The following is a 21,694-nucleotide window of genomic DNA, read 5'->3' on the forward strand; positions in this document are numbered from 1 at the left end:
CTGAGTGCACGAGTACAGAAAAACATATCAGCACCACTAGGTAGTATTTTACTGTAATAGTGATTCTGCTAATACCAGTTTTCCTGGAGGGGAGGAGCCTGATGTGGGTAGAAAAGTTTTAGTAGAGACACCACTTCCTCTAGGAAGGAAACCTCCATGTTCACAGTGGCTAACTAACTCATACTATAGCACTTGCCATCTTTTTGTTCTATTTTGCTCCTTCAACTTTTAGCTGTATGATGGGAGAAGCACTTTCTTGACTACTGAATCTTTAGTATGGAAATGGTAGTTCATGCTTACCAAATGATAAATACGTAGTATTTTGTCAGTCTAAGAGCACAAGCCAGGGGTAGATCTACCTTACTGAAAATGTGGAGTTCATAAGAAATTGATTGAGAGGGGGAGGGGATATGATGGAGAATGAAGTTTCTAAGGGGAAAGTGGGGGGGGGTCATTACCATGAGATATTTTTTATAATCATGGAAGTTGTTAATTAAAAAAAAGAGAAAATTCTTAGGACTTCTGATCAGATACTGTATTGCTCAAGAAAGCACTCAGAAACATTGTGTCTATAGAGGGGTGGCCCTCTGAGACTATTCTTAACAAAAATTTGGTAGTCAATGAAGTTAAGCAGGTGGAATTGAAGGTGAATAGATTTCCCCAAACAAATTTGTAACTAACAAAATCATTACATAATTGAGATGTTCATACTGGCTGGCATAGTACATTTCAGTAATTGTGACAATTTCTTGTCCTTAACTTTTACATCCACTTACTAATCATGTAATTTGGCTTTTTCTCTTTTCATCAGAGATTCCCTGAGTACTTACTGTGTATCAAGTTGCTAGGAATACAAAGATGGCACCCCATTTTCCTTATACCCTCCAATCATATGGTAGTAAGGAAAACACATGTATTTCCAATTGTGAATTACCTAAAGTACACAAAAGGCTATACGACTACAGGGAGGACAGTTGTCTGAGGCACTGAGGAATGAACAGGAATTTGATAGTAAACAGCGCTTTTCCAGAGTCCAACCACCCTCCCCGCCCCCCGTCCAAAGACATTCCAGCCTTTCCCCAATGTGTTCTTGCAGGGAACTTGATGCTTCAACAAGAGGCAGGGATCCAGTACAAGGATTCACTTAGTTCCCCTTCAGTCTGAAGTACCATGAAATGACTGAGAAAATAACTTTACACCTGGAAAAGCTAGTGACTGGCCATCTAGATGCTACTATGATATGAATTAGCAAAAAGTATCAAATATAAAAATATTTTATAAATATAGTTTTATTACTTGGAAATACATACAAAAAATTCAAACACAGCTAAAAAACAGTTGCTAAGCAGAGGTCCTATCCAACCTATTTTAATGAACACAAATCAATTAAATCAGCATTAAACAATGTTAAGTCCTGTAACAACTTATCACTAGGTTCTGGAAATATTGGCTTGAAAACCTTATAATTGTTTTGTTCTTTGTACTATATAAATCTCCCCCAAACACAGACTGAGCACTTCAGTTTGGCTTGTGGGGTTTTATTTAGAAAGAAATTAGCTAAAGCCATTAATTGCAACCATTTTGAAAACTGGATTATTTTGTCCATTTCCAGTATTAAGCAACCTTTTCATCTCTGGTTTCTCGAAAATTCCCAATAGTTGTTAACAGAAATCACTTGTAACTTCTAGTAACTCTGTGAGATACAGAAGCATGGGTCTAGCAGCCTTGAAATAATTTATGGTGGCAAGATGTTCATTCTTCTTCAGTTTTATATCATTTTATTTTTGGACAAGCAGACTGTATCTCCATCAGAGAAAAAGCTTCTTCTGACTGTCAACCCATCACACTGCCTTATCCATTCTTTTTTACCTTGATTCAAAAGCTCTCCTGGCAACTTGAGCATTTCGTATAAACTCGGGTTCAATCTGGGCTTTAACATGTCAAACAAACACTGCTTTGCTTTTTGTGCCTTTTTAAGCACTCATTATGCCAGCTCCTCCTGAACATGAGCTGGCAACTGGACTTGTCAGCCAGCTCTCTGTGACACACTTTGGGGCCTAGTCTCCACTGTCCTCTCAGGTTCATTTCACTTTAACATTTTTATAGAATGCTCTCTGAAGAATGTTTTCACCTTTTTCTTTGGTCCCTTCCATACCTGAAAAAGTTAGCAACACTGGAGAAAGGAGCTGGCGGAGAAGCAGAAAAGTGACCTAGGCAACTTCTACTGTAACACTGGTTCAGAGGGTGGTCTGCAGGTGAAAGACCTGCTTTGGTAGTATCATCTCTCAGTCTTACATATGAATACACTGCCCAGCTGAAGGACTGCTAACACATCTCCAGTACAGCGTGAACTGCTGAGTCAGGCCTCGAGGGACCAGCTCCTTTTCTTTCTCTTAACCATCTTTCTCATTCCCCCAGTCTCCCAAATACAGTTTCCTAATTTCCTTCATAGCATTCCATTCACCCAAATTCTCTACCACCTGAAGAATGTCTATTCACCTTTTAAAAATAACCTCAAAAAAAGCTTTGGAACTCGGTGCTTCTTTATGCCAGCCACATTTACCTCCATTTCCTCCTACCTTTACATCTGTAACATTTGTTTACATAGCCACCTGCCTGACAAAACTATAAGCAACTCTAGGTCAGAAGTTATAGCACCAAAACCCTTGCCTTAAATAAATGTTAGATGAAATCTGCTTCCCTATGACTTCCCCCAGTGCTGGTTTAATCCCTGGGATCCAGACATAATACCAACCCTTCAAATATCTAGACTGCTCTCAGACCCAAGTCTTCTCCATGTGATACAGCCTTAATACTATGTTTTAAAGCCTCTTATTATCCCAAGCTGCCTTGCATGGCGTGTACTTGGACTTTCCAGGCCTTTATAAAACCAAGCATCAAGTCCCAATGAGTGCTGAGCACCCCCAGAATACAAACATCATACAAGATCACTTTGTTTTGCATTCAATCAATAAATACCTGGTGACGACAACTGACGTCCAGAAAAGCCAGGCAATGTAAAAACAGAAGCACTGTCCTCAATGTCTTCACATATAAAGAAGCCAAGGACAGTGGTAGGGCTAAAGTCCAAGTCTCAGTATGCACTGATGCTACACAGTGCATCCTCAAACCCACTCATTTTTAAAACCTCTTTGTTATTTTAGATCATGCTGAAGATGTCCTCCTTGAGGCCTTTTTTCTAATAACTACCTGTAAGCCAGCATTGTGCAAACTAATACTTCAGTGTTACCTTTAATATTTTTTCAAACCTAATTATAGGATTACAAATTTATTCCAACTGACTGCATTTACTCCTCTTATTTTGTGTGTGAGCTTGTTGGAAATGGGATTTTCATTCTGACTGTTCAGGGTTGGTCCATCTTCTGACCTGAAGACCACAACTGATTCAAGTTATTGACGAGAAGCAATGAAGCAACAGAACTAAGGCCCAACCTCTATAAAGCTCTGGCCCATTTTGTCGTGAGTCTGGTAAAACATTCTAAACATGCCCCTATCACTTTAAACATGCCCCTATCACTTTATTAACATTTAATGTTCTGAATAAAGCTATAGAAACTATGGATAAAGACATGCATAATTAAGAATTAGAGGCTGATTTTTTAAAATAACCATTATTAAATATCCATTATAAATATTCAGTTTATTTTAAAAGGATTGGAAGATGTTACATATATTACATATTACATGTAATGGCACATGCCAACCTTTTAAGCTTAAAAATATTATTACCCCAAACTGAGATTGATTTATATCCCACGTATAAAATGACCCTTAGCCGATAGCACCGCCCAGGCTCAGAGGAAAGCCAATTTTGAGCCTGTCTGTCCTCTGGCATTGGGATTCCTGATATGACACTGAGGATCCTCTCCTTCTACTTTTAATCCTGGCAGTATTGAGGCCTGGCACAGAGACCAACTATACACCGCAGGCCTGGGAAATCAGGGAAGCTAGATGGGGAGGGTCCTCTAACAATTTACAATGGGGAAAATATACATTAGTTCCTATTGTCTTTACTTTTAAACTATAAAACAAAACTCTACATAAGACAGAAGGAGGCTAACAATGATTGAAATATAATTTGTCTATAAATTTTTCCTTTTTGAAAACTGAAGTCTCATGATTGGAGGAGCCTTAAAACTTACCTAGTTCAATATTAGTAACCTGTTCCTCTACTATCTCCTTTCCCCTTATTTAGGATTCATTCAAAGTTTTAAATGCTATCCATACGCCACTTTCTTAGACAAACACATAGAAATTTAATAATACTTTCATTTCTCTTTCTTAATTCATAAGGACAGTTTCTGCCAAATGTTCTGGCTTATGGCTCTCCTCTTCATAGTATGTTTAAGTCATACATTAAGATCCAGAAAGTACCACTATGGAATTTTCATAAGGAATACTAAACCACACAGTACAACACAGTACCAGTGTGAAAATTTAAATTTATTCCCCACCCAAGTCTCCAGAATATATATACCCCCTTAGCTTTCAGAAATGTGGTAAAAGAAAAAAAAAAAAGTAAAGAAAGAAAAGGACAAACTACACAGGCAACATCCCTACATCTCCCTACTCTAGTACTGCAAGTTAATGGCATGTTTCTGGCAATGTCACCTTTCACTTGAATTATAAAAATTGTACAGGACAGATTTAAAGTGAAGATAGGCCTCTGATTTTTATTTGGTTAACCCTAACAAGCTTTTTTTTTAAAGAGAGGCTATATCAAATGACAATGCATTTTGAGTCGGGGGGAGGAAAAGAAAATTAAAAACCCAAAACTTCTTTCAGTTTATTCAAAATAAAAATACACATAGAATTATGAAAATATAGGTTTACTATTTCCACCACATAAGTTGATGCTGCTGTTGAAAGGCTTGCAAGTTGTTTGTTCAAGTTTTTAAAGCTCATCTCGATCCCTCAATAAAGTATACCGATATTCGCTGGGTGCTAGTTTCTGGAAGGAGCTTTCTGGAGGACTGCTTGCTACATCTTGGTCTTGCTATAAAAGAAAGAATAAAGTTTCTTTGTAACGGTATGTTTTATGGAGTTTAAAAATTTTAATACTAGATGAACTGCTGTTGCCTTATAATTATCAACATATAACTATTATATACAATATATAATATACAATTATTATTAATATAGCTTGTTAAATAAATAAGAGCATTTCTGTGCCAAAGACAAGAGGAGAATGTGAAATCTTGCTGTCCTTATTTCAAATGTTCCTACTCAGATTTCCTAGGGCATGGCTGCCACAGAGCCACCAAATGTCAGCATTCACTGCCCACCAGGTACTTTGCTATACAGCACAGTAGAGGAAGCAAAGCCCTAGCTTGGCCCAAACTCTTCACTCTTAGACATGACTGTTAAAGAGATGACACTTGACATAAAAGACACCTACTTTTGATCAAGCTGCTATTTAAACCTCATCTATAAATTAATAAAACTTAGCTGAAATGAGGAAAAAAACATTAAAATGCATTCAAGTGAAACTATAAAATGATTTCTAAGAACTAAAGAAAAGGCAGTAACTAGTGCCCATGTGCACTTTATGACATATTGTGAGCACCTGCAGAGCAAGCCCACCTGATACTACTTTAAGTCCCTTTGACAGACAGGACAGATAGCACACATGGGACACACTATCCGTATTAGCTCAATCCCATGAAAAGGAAGCAGTCTCTTTAAAAATTTGACTTGATCAGGTTCTACTGCCTCAATAAGTTAGTGTTACAATTTTGATTGGCAAAAAATATATTTAATTAAGCTAAATTATATTACTATAAAACAAATATTTACAGTATTTTATGCCCAGTTGGTGTTAATACAGAAACATGAATAAGCAAATACTAAGAGTCCATTGTCTGAAGAAGAAACTGAAACAAATCAGGATAATAACAATATTGGTAAACTTTATTTTTTCTTAATCTTATATAATAACAAGCAGGCCTTTTAATTCCCTGAAGATAGTAGTAAGTTAAAGAAAAATTAATTTCTTTCTTTCATAAGTGAAAGTTCTTTGGACAAAACTGGATTTAATTTCAAAACTGGATTTAATATCTAGGAACAACAAATAAGGAAGGTATTGATGTATATCATCTCCCCTCTTAGTTTCATGGTGACAGACATAATATAAACATGGCACACCAAATGAAAATTTAGGGCTCATTAGTAAAGGAGGGACTGAGAAACTGACACAGAAATTACTTGCAACCCAGTTACAAAGTTGAAATAGCAAAATTCTCATGAAATAAATATCTAGCAACCTACCTTATCTTGAAAATCTACCCATCTCACTATATGACATTTTAATTGAGAATTTATGGTTACAAATAAAAGCAAATATAAAGTTTTGCTAGTTGTCAAGCATTCTGAACCCCAGAGGGGAAAGCTGCATTAAAATCCAAGTTTTGAGCATTACCTATCAGTACTGAACTCTTGAAGGCTCTTAGAATGACAACAGAGTAACAAATCGTTTCTTTCTTTACAGCCACAAAGGAAAGCTTGATTAATTATTGGAATCTACTGATTCATTAACTGATCTATCTTCTCCCAATTCTGACTTCTATTTGAAACCAACAGTATCTAACCCTTTTATAGCCATATTCCAGAGATCATCCTCAAACCACCTTGGTTTAGGATCATCTAAACTCTAGGTGATCAAAAAGTTGCATTTAATATTCTAACATTTTGAAGAGTCATTTAAAAGCAACACAGTTTTCATATTTTCGGTAGTAAGCTCAGAATTTCTACACAAAGTTATTCAGAAGCTTAGAACTCCAGCCCATGCAGGAGCTCTAGGTCCTCACTAACACAGTCTGAAAAAGAACAGTTCCCACTGGAAAACATGGAAGTCCTACCTCTCCTGGGGCTGTATCAGTTGGGTCAGGTCCATGATGGAATTCTCTATGCAATTTCCCAGAATGTAAGTCAAATACAAACTGTTTGAGCTTTCCAGGAATTCTAAAATCAAAGTGATATAAAGACTTAGTTTAAACTGCAAGAATGACCTCTAACAACTTCACAGGGCTTAAGAAAAAGCTTTAATTCTTTTTCACATGGTTGTAATTATGGCCTCTATACCCTCAGCTTTGTGTTCTCATTCCTGTATTTTTTTTGTAGAAAATTCTCTACCTTATCATTTTAACAGAGGCATTGAAGTTGTCTATCATTATGCTGGACCCAAACTTAATTTACTGTCCTTTATGGTGGGCACTTACATAGCTTCCAGATATATAACACAAAAACTTAATATTCTAAAAAACAAACAAACAAACACTAAAAACATTAGGGTTCAAAGAAGAAAGTAGTACCAGAGGCTAACCACATAAAACCAGATTTATAACCAGAACATCACTAGGACCCTAAAACAAACCTAAGCACCATTCATTCTCTACTAGAACTTAAACCCAACATTTGATGGATAGATTCTCACAGCCTTAACTGAATCCTCTTTTGAGGCATTCAGGTCCACCAACCTTCCATGTTTTGTTTTCTCTACCTAAGAACCGAGAGATGTCTTTACAACTGTTTCCACATATGCAGTGACTTTGAAACTGCAAAGTTCATTTCAAGGTCATTAAACCAGCTTTAGGGAAGCATTTAAGATTTTCCATTATTTCAGTTTGTTTTAGTTAGAAAGTTCTTTATAAATGTCCAAAGGCATTTACTTTAAACTTAACAAAGCTTGCTTGAATGGCTTCAAAACTTTCTGAACTATTACAACTACACATAAATGCCTTAATTAGAATTCATGAATGAGCAGAGGTGCAGCACAGAGACATGACTGACTGACCATGTTGAATGAAGTGGAGCCAGACTATAAGGCTTTCTTCTTTGGAATTATTTTCTGCAGCCTTATCAAATCAGGTAGGATTGTTGCATTAATAAATAAGAACTTATGACCAAGTGTGGACAAATTTTATCTATAAAATATTAATAAACTCCTGCTACTAGCTGAACTGTCTTTGAAATCTTGCCAACATTTTAAAATAAAATTTGTTCCACTAAAGTAAAAGACACGTGCACTTTCTATGTTTTCAGAATTTATGTTCTTTTTGAATTGCTTGTCTTTATATTTCTATTCATGTAAACTGTCTACCTTCTAAAAATATTTTATTAATACTTATGAAAATTAAATACATAATTTAAATTAAAACTCATTGTTTTTAATACTTTACAAAAATGAAAATGTAGTTACATATGCATACTTTAATTCCTTGAATAGAAAAGCCTAACTTTTTAAACCATGTTTTGGTAGCAAAGAATAGCTGGCTTGTGTTAATATTACTAGTTTTTATTGACTCCTGAGGTCCTAGAAGTACCATTTCTTCCTTTCAATAACTCCCACTGAGATGTACCAACCAATAACTTCATTGTACACCCATTTTGACTCCCCACCAGCTCCAATGCAACAAAGACCAGCAGGTGCCAAATGCACAGTTTACAAATACAAATGGCTGTCAGGTAGCTGTATTGATGGAATGTCTATGAAAAGTTCTCCAGTGCTGAAGTAATTGCACATGCACAAGAGATAAACACTGAGAAGAGATCAATTTAAACCTAATTTGACATCATCTACTGTTACCCTACAGTAAAGTGCCCCATATATTTGTTCAATCCATAGAATCACAAATGGTCTATAATGTCTAGGATAAAGGGCTACTAGTTTGTGTTATAAGGTCCAAAGCCCATCACAACTTAGTGCTAGTCAAGAAGTAATTTTTGAGTAGATCCTAAATGAAATAATTGACAAAGAATATATCAAGACAGCTTTCCCCACTAACTTTGTTTTCTCCCCCTTGTCAGCAAATTAGGACAGAAAGAATTGTGAGCAAAAGGCAAAGCCCAGGGAGGTAGATGGATCTCCACTGATGTGGCAGAGAGAAGGGTTACAAGGAGCTCTCAGTAATTGCCAGAGAATCAATAACAAATTGCCAGAAACAGAACATGGCAGTATGTTAAAAAGACTGGCCATACAAAATAAAATTGTATTTTCACACTTTAGGCTACAACTTTTCAATTTTTCTTGTTGGGACTTTCACCACATTAGTAACACAAGGATAAGAGTAGACACTGCCTACTTCTTGATCTTAAAAGCATTCTTTTTTTTAACTAATTACAGTATCAGTGACAAGTTCCTTATAGACGCCTTTCATAAGATTGAGGAAGTTTTCATTTATGAAATACTTTTTACAAATTCTCCTTCCTTTCAGCCCATTCTTCTGTATAGTTCTATGAAATCAAGTCTTTACACTCTCACAAAGTGAGAATGAGTGGCCCTTGTATTCTGTCCTTGCTTATTGCTTATTTCACTTACTACAATGTCCTACAAGCTCATCAATGTTATAAAAAGTAGCAAGACTTCTTTTCTATTAATGAAACACCTATTAATTTTATCACAAAGTAGTTGGTATAGTAAGAGATAATAATAAATTATATTTAATCAAAAAAGCTCTGGGGTTGAGTGTGGCGATATATATCTATAATCCCAGCTACTTGAGAGATGGAGGCAAGAGAATCACAAGTTTGAGGCTATCATAGGCAAAAGGATGCTGTTTTAAGATTAAAATTTGAAAAGTGGTCAAGGGTGTAGCTCAGTGCTAGAACACAGAAGGCCCTGGCTTCAATTATCAGTACCATAAAAGAAAGGGAGGGGAGAAGAGAAGGAAGAGGGAGGGAGAAGGGGGGAGAGAAGAATAATGAGGAAGACAGGGAAGAAAGAAGCAAGATCTGTCCACTGTTAGTATTTTTTCTTAAATCTCATGAAGGGGAAAAAGAATCCCTTGATAACAAAAAATAAAGCCAGATTCTCAGAGTTAAGACAAAGTTTAATTTTAACCTGACTTGTAAGTTTTCTTCTACTTATTGTTTTGAGTCCTCTGAAATCACATTCAATTCCCCGCTTGCTTCCTCTAAGGCCAAGGAGATCAGCTCATCTGTCATAGAGAACAGCTAATGACTGGCTGGTTAGCTCATTTGGATACAGAACAGCCATACTGCTGTATCAGTGTGATACCATTTCCAATCACATTTTTTTTTAAGTTTTGCTTACTCAGCCAAGTTGCTCAGACCTCCCACTGCCAGTAAGAGCCAATCAACTGCAGGCAGCTCCCTGACTGACAACTTTAAGGAATCATAGTAACTGTCAGTGATTTAGTGGGAGAAATGACATAGAGCTCAGAGCTGGGGAACTCCTAAGAGTTGCCTACTCCATTTCTAGATGGTTATAACAGTAACAAAAATCGTTCCAGGAATGTTCTGAACTCTATCCATCGTTTTTCTCCACATCATTTGGAACTCCAAAGACAGCTAAGAATATTTAATGAAAGATCATCTGTTTTTTTTTTTTTTTAAAAAAAAAACAAGCCATAACTTTAAAGACAGTAAATTGTTCTTGAATATCCTTCAACAGTCTTACACCATATACCATCATTTATTCTTATCACAGGATGTAGAACATTGCTAGACTTGTACCTAATTTCTGAAATTATCCTTGTTCTTCCATTTCCATATAAAACCCATTCCTTTAGAGTTGGCGAGAAATCAATCTGATCAAACAGTAAGAAAAAAAAAAGCAAACAAGGATTCACACAGAGCTGTCAATCTTGTTTTGGACACTAGAAAGTACAGGGTCTTCAAACATCTTGGGTTCACATTTATACTGCTTTTTATAGATACTGAAAATATCACTGTTTGCTTATAGTACTATGGTCTTGGGCCCTTGAGGTTTAATATACCTGAAATGAATTCTAATTTTGCCACTAATTAGTAGTGTGGCCTTGCAAGTCATTTTACTTTACCAAGACTCAGTTTCCCTAAAGTGAGAAACAAAGGAACATCCCCTAGTGCCTATTTCTGGCATGGGTGGAGACTAGAACCTAGGGTTGCATTTGCTCTTCTACTGTAGTCACATTTCTTCAAGGTGACCCCATAAATACTAGTTTCTGAGTAAAAGTAATAATAATTACAGTAACTTATAAAAACTGCTTTTCGTTTAAGCATTAATTACCATGCAGCACAATAATAATTCTATAAGCCACGAAGTACGTCAGATTCACTTCTTCACATACTTGATTTCTCACACTAACATCTATTCATATGGTTTATTTCACAGCTTACACAGCTTGTGCCTCCTCACAATAAAAAAAAAAAACTAAAAAAAAAAAAAAACAAAAAACAGCATGAACAATGCCCAGAAGGGGAAATTGGACACCTAAGGGAGACATTAAAGAAGTTAACTTATTTTAAAAAGCTTCAAATGCAGTTCTTTCCCTTATCTCCTTTCCTACTCAGAGCACTAAACACTTGCAGGATGAGAGAATTATTTCCCATTTTCAGACTTCCTTGGTGATTCTTACTGGCTCAGATTTTTGTCGCCACCCCCCCCCCCCTTTCCTAGCAGGACATAGGATGCTGCCAGCTGTTAGTTAAGTTTTCTATGGTCAAGAGCTCATGTCTTGGTCTAGGGGACTATAGCTGGAAATGAAAAGATGATATAGAATATAATCACTAGTGTTTGTCTAGGTTCTCTAGAAATCAGACACTAAAATGATGATTCAAATTGTCAAAGTTTTAAAACTGACTTCAGAACGCAGAACAAAGCTTAATATAACCAAGATGGAATTTCTCAAGGAGTCCTTAGACAATGCAAACAAAGTTGAGCACAGTCTACGTTGCTGATTGGTAGACAAGTCAACGGCTTCTTGATTTCCAAGAATAACTTGAGACTTTAACTGGCAGTGAGTTTCCTTTCAAAGGAAACAATAAATCATAATTTAAAAAAAATTCTTGAGCTGGAGGGATGGCTTGGTGGTTAAGGTGCTTGCCTGTGAAGCCTAAGGATCCAGGTTCGATTCTCCAGAGCCCACGTAAGCTAGATGCATGTGATGGTGCATGCATATGAAGTTTGTTTGCAATGGCTAGAGGCCCTGGGCACATCCATTCTCTCTCTCTAATAAATTAATAAAACATAAAATATTTTAAAAAATCTAAGCTAAAGGAAGGGTAGGACTGCTTACAATGCAATTTTCCAGACACAAAATGGCCTGGATATTCAAGGCCTTGCAATGCCTGGTACTACCTACATAAGACTCTCATAACAGGAGGAAAAGATGACAATATCAAAATAAAAGAGAGACTAATTAAGGGGGGAGAGAATATAATGGACTATGGATTTGAGAAGGGTAAGGCAGGGGAGGGAATTGTCATGGCTTATTGTCTATAATTATGGAAGTTGTCAACAAAAAGTTAAAAACAGTCTAAGATTTACCTACTACTTGAGATGGATATGTGATGATAAATTTCATGTAAGTGACATACAGGTTAGGTAGCATTTCAAAGCTAAGCATAGTCACTCTATCTGTGAGAGGTCTATCTCTAGCAAATCCAACCATGGGAAGATTCCTCCCTCTTAAAAAGCTCCATTCGAAAAAATGTCATAATGAAACCCAGTGCTTTGTAGACTGATACAAAGTTAGGCATGGTTGAGCTTCTATTTGTAATCCCAGCACTTAGGGGCTGAGAAAACAGAATCACTACAAATTTGAGGCCAACCTGAGCTTCAGAGTAAAAGCTTGTCTCATATTCCAAAAATTCAAAATGAAACACACCAGCAATCCCAGGACTTAAGAGGTAGAGACAGAAGGATCAGAAGTTCAAAGTCATCCTCAGATACTTAGTGAGTTCAAGGTCACCCTGGGCTATAAGAGACCTTGTCTTAAAATTAACATTCTATTTCTTCATAATTTATCCTTCATAGGTTCTCTGGATCTATGAATCTGTCCATTTCTTATAGATTATCAATTGGTTTGACATTCTGTTCATAGAACACTTGTTTATATTTCTGTGTCAAAATTTGTAATGATTTCTCTATTTCTGATTTTGAATCTTTCTTTTGTAGTCTAGCTAAAGGCTGTTTAACTTTACATTTGTAAAGATCTCTTAGTTTCAATAGCTGTGTTGTTTCTATAGTCTCTATTTCATCTATTTCTGCTTTGATTTTTATTATTTTGTTCTGCTACAAATTTGAACTGGTTTTTCTTCCTGTTCTAGCTCTTAGAAGTACAATACTAAGCTGCACTTGACTTATTCATCTTGTGTTCTTTAGCTCCAGAATTGCTGCCTGATCTCACACTTTCTCACACACATAATTTCAATCTCTGCTCATTTTCTACTTTACTCATTTACTATTTTCCTGATTGCAATGAATTTTCTTCTCTGGGTTTTCTTGAAGTTAGCTGAGATTCTTTAAATCAATAATTTTCTTTTTAAATGTGTATCTCTGGAACCTTTTTCTGTTTGTGAGCAACAGACAGAGAAAGTAAAAGAGGGGGGTGGGAGGGAAGAAGAGGGACAGAGAGAATGGGCACACCAGGGCCTCCAGCCACTGCAAACGAACTCCAGATGTGTGCATCTCCTTGTGCATCTAGCTAATGTGGGTCGTGGGGAATCGAGCCTCGAACCAGAGTCCTTAGGCTTCACAGGCAAGCACTTAACCGCTAAGCCATCTCTCCAGGACAATAATTTTTTTTTAAGAACACACTTTGTATGGCTATATCATATGTTGGTACTATCTTTTCTCTCCTCCCCATTCTGCAGGGGGCCCTCCTCAGTGGGGTTGCAGGTTATGTGGGGCTGTGGGTTATGTGTTATGGAAGAAGCAGTCAGTTATTGGGGAAAGGGAATGCCTCTGGGCATGACATTCCAACCTGTGACTCTTTACAATCTTTCTGGCCCCTCTTCCACAAAATTCCCTGAGCCTTGGTGGGTATCTATTTCAGTGATGAGCTCTTAGGAGCCTCTGGATTTCTGCTTTGGTGTTGAGTATCCTCGGCATCTGTCTCCTTCACCCTTGCGTTGATTGTCAGGCTCACCATAAACCAATTCTTTTGACTCCTTTGTTATGCAGTTTATGTATCTCCCTTTCTCTGGGGTCAGCTACTGGCAGAGTATCATGTTCTTTAGGTGGCTCATGAATTATGTTGATGCCTGTACATATGAAGAAGTAGGAACTGGGCTGGAGAGATGGCTTAGCAGTTAAGCGCTTGCCTGTGAAGCCTAAGGACCCTGGTTCCAGGCTTGATTCCCCAGGACCCACGTTAGCCAGATGCACAAGGTAGGCGCATACATCTGGAGTTCTTTTGCAGTGGCTAGAGGCCCTGGCATGCCCATTCTCTCTTTCGCTATCTCCCTCCTTCTCTCTGTTGCTCTCAAATAAATAAATAAAAATGAACAAAATAAAAATAAAAAAAGAAGTATTTCTCCTTGCATGTACAAGCTCCAAGCCTGCCTGTCTTCTTGTCAAATCCTGAAATCCTTGGCTCCAGACTAGTACTGGAAGACTGAACCTCCAAGTCTGCTCTAATCAAGATCACTCAGCCCCAGCTCCACATATGCCCAGCAGATTCTCTTCAGAATGGTCCCATGCCAGGCCCCAACATCAAAATCAGTCCTATAGACTAACTACTGACCAGCCTCCATGTATCTGAGCTCCAACACTGCTCCAGGAGACCTAGGTTTCACGCTGCTCTCCAGGACTCACAGACCTAAGTTCTAGGTCAAAGGCTGTGCAATCAGCCTTCAGAGTATTCCCCAGGACACCAGACTGCAAACTAGCTCTGTGTTTCCAGGTACTGGGCCAGAACTCATGACCCTAGGCACTGGACCAGTCCCATGTATAGAAGAGCTAGTCACAGTAAACTGTTAATCCTTAATTCCTAGCATAAGGACCATCATATAGAAAACATAGAAAATATTTAATGAATTAAATGGTATTCTTTGAATGCAGGTAAAGTAAGAACATGTGAGTTATGTTATGACTTATACTGCAACCATCATCTCTATAAATACAGTTATAAAAGAACAACTAGTTTATTATGGTTTTATGGTTTATAACACAATAATCATCTCTCATTAATTTTCAAAGAAAAAGAAGAAGAAAGAAAAAAGAAAGAAGAAAAATATCCTTAAGAAGATGGTTCCATCAACCATATTTACATATGAAGAAACAAGAACAGAGAAGTTATTTGCCTTGCTCAGGGCATGGTTCCAATTGAAATCTCTATAATCTAAGGACTAAGATTCTTCTTTAAAAAGTGACATCTCTACTGAAATATTTGGTGTGAGGTTGTTTATTCTACAATTATACTAAATTATCCTATGTGTACAATAATCTTTTGAAATTAAAAACTGCTTAAATAAGTTGTTGAAAAATTCAAACTGAATTATTTAAATTTGTATTGCTTAAAATTTTCATTACATTAATTAAAAAGGAAAGCTGATAGTTAAAAGACTTTGCATATTATTAATACTATAAATAGCTGAGAATAGAATTACGAAGCTTACCTGTTCATGGAAAGGTTCTAGCTGTATGTATGCCATTAGAAATGCCTAGTAATAGCAAAATTCTCGGTCATAAATACATACTCCTAATGTTCTTACTAGATGTTATCACAACTTAATAGCAACATCACCACCAATTCTTTAACCTGACATAGGTCATGTATTTTCCTTATGTGTACTGCCAAAGATCAAACTCATGAGAGAAAATTTTTCTTCAAGATACTAGTTTCCAGTCACTAATCAGCAATCCCAATCACCAAATGGTATTACTACATAGATAATTCTAATTTTTTTCACACTGTGTAATGAAAAGTAGTAGGAACCACTCTTAATTTTTTCATATAATTCATAGAGTATTACTTCTATGGGATTACTTAAGACATTAAAACCAATGGTTTTTAGTTCAATTTTATGATACATATCAGTAATTTTTAAAAAATAAAATTGAATACTTACAATACGTCCTTAAAGTCTCCAAAAACATACATATGCCTAAAGCTGTCAATAGCTATTACAGGGCAATCTGATGGAGTTTTCTGTATATGTAGAAGAGGATGTCTAAATTTGTCACAGTCTGCATGCAAAAAGTTTATTGTACCTTTAAAAGAAACAGAATTTTGAGAATTAGATAATTTTATTGTATTCTTTAATATGATCACCACTATGACATAATAAACAACAAAATCCCATCAACATTCTTTAGAGTAAAATAGAACAGAAAAAGTAAACCTGAAATCACTTTTAAAAGGCCAGGTCTTAGTTCTCAGGGAAAATCATAATTTCTTAGAAATTATAAGAAAATTTGGATGCTATAGGGAATTTAAAAATTATTCTTTATAACAGCTATCATCTGCTTGCACGTTACCAGGTAATTCCTGAAGCTGATAATATGTACTGCTTCCTTGGAACAATCTTCTTGGCAGCCACATAACAGTTCAAATGACTGACTGGTTTTTAATCTAATTCAATTGCCAAATATTTACTGACTATAATGGGCAGTTCCATACCATACCTTTATTTATTTTGTTTGACTGTCTTCCATCATTTCAAAAGGGAAGCTGTTGACACCTCAAATTCTGTTTAGATACCTTGGAGAAATCTACCAATACTCAACATTTTTTTTACGTAGAAATAAATGTGAAAAACTGTATAAGCTCTTTCTAAGAATATCTACTATAAAATGTGTCACATAAGCATTTAAGTGCCAGGGAAAAGTTTCCCCCACTGACATTGTTCATTCATGACCCAACTTTTAATGGTATTTTTTTTCCTTCTCTCTAAATACTTCCATTGTGCAGAGAACAAAAGCAAGCCAACAAAACTGTTGTTTCCTATTTTATTTTTATTGCTTCCTTACCCCACATCTAGATGCAAATTTATTTTAAAATAAATTGTTAGGCCTTTAACCCAATATGTACATGCATATATGAATGTAAAGGAAGTTGAAAGAGAGGGGGAGAGAGGAAAAAAAATGAAATTAAACACCTTAATCTATCTACCTTTTTCACTTATTAATTGCCGGGCTACTTCATTCTGGAATAGTTCTAAACTTTCTGTATCCTCTTTCATGTGGAAGAGTATGAGAAAAGGCAGTCCTTCTTCTGTCAATTCCTGCAGAAAGAAGTTTTCAATGAGAACCACTGGGCTCTCTATTCAGCTTTAGCTATTTTATAGATAAGCACAATTGTAGACCCAGCCCAAGTAGTGTAAAAATTGCAAGAACCCATGGGAAAAGGTCTAATAAATATAAGCATTAACACAAGAATGAACTCAAACCCCTCCCCTCTTTATCTCAGGTACAGGCACTCAGGAAGACCCAAAAGTCTGGCTGTTACAGGAAGTGATTCTTGGCTCATATGTTTGACAGTACTGGGAAAGGCTTTAGGGAACAGCCCCTTAAGGTTGTGGAATTCAGGACTGACCAAAGAAGGAAGCATGGCAGCTTTTAATTTGAAAGTGAGGCAAACATGATTGGTACTTCCAATCTTCACAGGTAAGAAATGGAAAGACAAGTGTACCAGCAACAAATAAATCTGATTCATAACCGTAATCTGCTTTATGACAGACACCATTCCACTTATATGAGACCTACCCAAAGCTGAAAAATGTACAAAGTAAAAAACACTAACTCTATAATATTATTAGCAAATACCTGGCCCTGTATGTATATTTTATTTCTCTTTCCCCAATATACAGCACAAACACACACACACTCTCTCTGCCCCCACCAACTAAAATTGCAAAACTGCTATTAAAAAGTTTAACTGTCATTAGAACATATAGGAAATATAATAGGTAAGAAGTAGATTTTAATAATTTATTATCCTCAACAATGCCAACTTCTGAGTCAAATGAAAAATCCAGAAACAACCTCACAAAACAATTATTTGTAATAACTCTCTAATTTGGGACCTACCTCAGCACAAACCACAAATGTCCTGTATTAAAAAGTAAAAATAGGGCTTAGCAGTTAAGCACTTGCCTGTGAAGCCTAACAACCCCAGTTCGAAGCTCGATTCCCCAGGACCCACGTTAGCCAGATGCACAAGGGGGTGCACGCATCTGGAGTTCGTTTGCAGTGGCTGGAAGCCCTGGCGTGCCCATTCTCTCTCTCTCTCTCTCTCTCTCTCTGTCTGTCACTTTCAAATAAATAAAAATAAACAAGGGCTGGAGAGATGGCTTAGTGGTTAAGCGCTTGCCTGTGAAGCCTAAGAACCCCGGTTCGAGGCTCGGTTCCCCAGGTCCCACGTTAGCCAGATGCACAAGGGGGCACACGCGTCTGGAGTTCGTTTGCAGTGGCTGGAAGCCCTGGTGCGCCCATTCTCTCTCTCTCCCTCTGTCTTTCTCTCTGTGTCTGTCACTCTCAAATAAATAAATAAAAAATGAACAAAAAATATTAAAAAAAATAAAAATAAACAAAAAGATTTTTTAAAAAGTTAAAAATAAATTAAAAAAATACCTGGTGAGCCTAATTAATCCCAAACTGGAAGGTAGGAGGATCACTGTATAAGGCCAGCCTGAGACTACATAATGAGTTCCAGGTAAGCCTGGGCTAGTGTGAGACCCTACCTCAAAAAAAAAAAACTTAGTTTATATAATATTTTTTCTGCTTCCTACCCATGTTTACATTTGTTTTACTTATATATAAGATTAAATTATTGTTTTCGTCATATTATTATTTCTTGCAAGATAACATTTACATCCACAAAATTTAAGTGTATAATTTGGTGGTTGTTATATTCACAAGGTCACACAAAGTTGCCAATTATCCAAAACATTGTCATCACTCTGAAAAAAAATTTTATTCTCATAGTCACTCCTTGTTCTTGCTTGCTCCCGCTTCTGGCATTACTTTAGCCTCATCTTTGATCTGTTGGGCTCACTTTTACTTTTTTCATATTCCCAACATTTACTGATACTACTTCCCATTGTTGTCTTTGTACAACTCTTCTCTAGCCTGGCAATTTCACCTACTTTAACAATCTTAATCACTAGTTCGAACTGATCCCTTAGCTCTAATCCAGGATCCACATCTAGGCTTCCAACTGCTTGCTTCATAAATATCTCCACATTAAGTCTAACCAGTATCTTTAAACATGCAAAATTAGTGACAGTCCCCAATTCCCACTTTCTCATAGCACTTCCTTATTTTACAGCACTTGGTTCAGAACTGATATGCCAGTCCTTGAAAGTATTCCCTGATTCTACTGTTTCTAAAGGCAAAAATAAATTCTCTCCTCTGAACACCAAAACCATGTTTCAGTGCCCCTCAGGTGGCATGGGCACCTGATGTTACATTATGTGCACATGTGAAATATTGTACTGAAAGCACCCTGCAAAGAGATAACCTGATTCAGTCCCAAGGCAATGAGCATATGACAAAGTGAAGAGATAAATAAACTAAATAAATATTAACTTTACAGACTCCATAGTTCCTTCTGAAGAAATTTAAGAGCTAAGAAATTAAAATAACAACATATTTAACATGACTTTTATTAGACTGCATAGATATACAGATGAAATACAACTACTGGGAGAGAAATAATACAAACATTAGCAGTTTAAAGTCTATACACATATAATTTCCTCCAGGGCTCAGGGAGTATCACAGAAGCAGGACAGAAAAGAATGTAAGAGCTCAAGAATGATGAGTGCTATGTAACTATCAGCAGACCATGACAAGTCCACTGTATTCATGAACACGCATCAGCTATAGGGACCTGCATAAGGTGGAGGGCAATGGGGTCATTCCCCTCAATGAGGAGCTAATGATAGTTAGTGGCTTCTAGGGAAGAGGAATTATTTCTTTCCAAGGCCCAGCCACTGGTAGTAGTGGTTAGATGAATGGGAAGAGTGGCCCTGGGAAAGGATAAAGGGAGGGGGATAAGGGAGGATAATGTAGAGTGCGTATGAACAAAATGTAATATGTAAGTATAAAAGTAAAATCCAAATCTAAAAATGGATTAAAACATTACATGCGTGCGTGCACGTGCACGCATGCGCACACACACACACACACATTTGCAAATAAATTTTCTCAAATCAAATACATAGTAGCTGGTAACTTGTTTTGGGAGTTCTATGTTTAGCTATGTTCATCCATACTAGCAGATTCTTTACCAAATAGTATTAAAAGACTCAGAAAGCCATCAATGTAACCAGATTTAACAAAAACAAATCATTTCCTATTGCTTAAATGATGTATAGGTGGTTGGTTCCAACCTATAAAATACAAGAATCATTAACTGTGTCAACCAATGATGTGGAAGAGAAGCCTTTATATTCTGCTTTTGAAACTACTCTTACAAGAACTGTCAAAATAGATGTCAACTAACTATTAAATCTTCTTGAAACTTTGAGGTAAGGCAAAAATGGAAAGTAAATAATTATGCTAAACACAGATGAGGTCTGGAGAAAGAAGAAAACAACAGGGACATTCATTCATTTGATAAATAAATACACAGAGTCTAACCCCCTTCCTTCTCAAAGTCAAGGATAAGATCAAAATGAAAAAGATTAGGAATAATCCTTTAATGGTTTCTCTGTATTTCTTTTATGATAGATAGGAACCAGAAAAACCTTTAGTGGCAAAGGATTATCCATCGTAACTGAAATCTGCACAGCACTACTTCTAAACAATATCCACTTAAACAGGATCCTTAATCAATGAGTAGGCATCAGAATCACCTATGAGTTATTTTCAAAGCCTCTTTCAAGAGTGTGGAAAACTACAGCTATTGCTGGAAATGAAACAGAGGTTCTGGGACAGAACAGTGGGGAGTCGCGGGACCGTGTTATGGAAATGGCTATGGTACAGCCATGTTCATGGGTGATTTCTACCACTGATAGTTGTTAAAATAGCATGATAGGCAGAATAACTTACTGTTTCACACAACTTAATTAAAAATAAGCCATGGCAGAAAGCTCATACCTCTCCATTTTCAAATGTTATTTCTCGGACAAGAGGGACACATTTATCTTGAATCCAGTTGTAAGTCAGGTCAAAATTTGCCATAGATCCCAAGTACACCATATCAGGAGCAGAACGCTGTTTAAAAAAAAAAAAAAGATTTTGACTAATCATTTGTCCTGGCAAAAGCACATTGTTAAATCCATCTACAATCAGACTCTCTATGGGAGATAACCAAAAGAACATAAAACATGAAGCCCCGAGAAAGAAGTCCACAGATAATAAAAACAGGTAAGTCCTGGGTCCTGGATAGTCAGGAATTTGATGCAAATTTAGATTTACAACCCTTAAATTTCAGTCTCTTCATCAAAGGCAAATACCACTGTCAGGCTACACTATGGAAACACAGCCAATGTTGCGAAGAGAATTATTCAAATGAATTAACTGAGCTACTCAGAAGTGAGTATGCTGTAAGAAAACTTGGACAGTACAAAAGCCATGAAAAGGACAAGTTCTTGGGCATGTATATCTCTAACACTAATTACCTATGAATGTTTCTACATTCACTCAAGATGATTATTTAAGAAGTGTTCAAAATAATAAATATAAACATTTAGCTGAATAAACTTACTGACTGTATCAGCACATCGCCATATGGTGTGATCTACTTTAACAAATTTTTTTTTATTTAAGAGAGAGAGAGAGAGACAGATAGAGAATGGGTGTGCCAGGGCTTCTGGCCGCAAACAAATAAATGTGCCACCTTGTGTATCTGGCTTACATGGGTACTGGGAAAGTGAACCTGGGTCTTTAGACTTTCCAAGCAAGCATCTTAAGTTCACCTACTTTTACTAATGATAAAACTGACATACTGTGTGTAGTTTTTTTTGTTTTCCTGTTTTTGAGGCAAGCCCAGTAGACTGG

General features: G+C 36.6%; 1 protein-coding gene across 2 annotated transcripts in view; it reads right to left on the reverse strand.

Moving 5' to 3' along the window:
- Positions 1 to 1,271: 1,271 nt before the first annotated feature.
- The window catches only part of Erp44 (endoplasmic reticulum protein 44), a 96,132-nt gene continuing 75,709 nt past the window's right edge, over positions 1,272 to 21,694 (reverse strand). For both annotated transcript variants that reach the window (XM_004656961.3, XM_045157865.1), the window contains 5 exons: positions 20,792 to 20,908; positions 16,860 to 16,971; positions 15,817 to 15,958; positions 6,879 to 6,981; positions 1,272 to 5,017 (listed from right to left, as the gene is read on the reverse strand). In XM_004656961.3, the coding sequence (XP_004657018.2) occupies positions 4,916 to 5,017; positions 6,879 to 6,981; positions 15,817 to 15,958; positions 16,860 to 16,971; positions 20,792 to 20,908 (576 nt within the window). In that variant the 3' untranslated portion in view covers positions 1,272 to 4,915. The remainder of the gene's footprint in view (positions 5,018 to 6,878; positions 6,982 to 15,816; positions 15,959 to 16,859; positions 16,972 to 20,791; positions 20,909 to 21,694) is intronic.

The sequence above is a fragment of the Jaculus jaculus genome, chromosome 1, assembly GCF_020740685.1.
Source record: "Jaculus jaculus isolate mJacJac1 chromosome 1, mJacJac1.mat.Y.cur, whole genome shotgun sequence".
Classification (NCBI taxonomy): Eukaryota; Metazoa; Chordata; class Mammalia; order Rodentia; family Dipodidae; genus Jaculus; species Jaculus jaculus.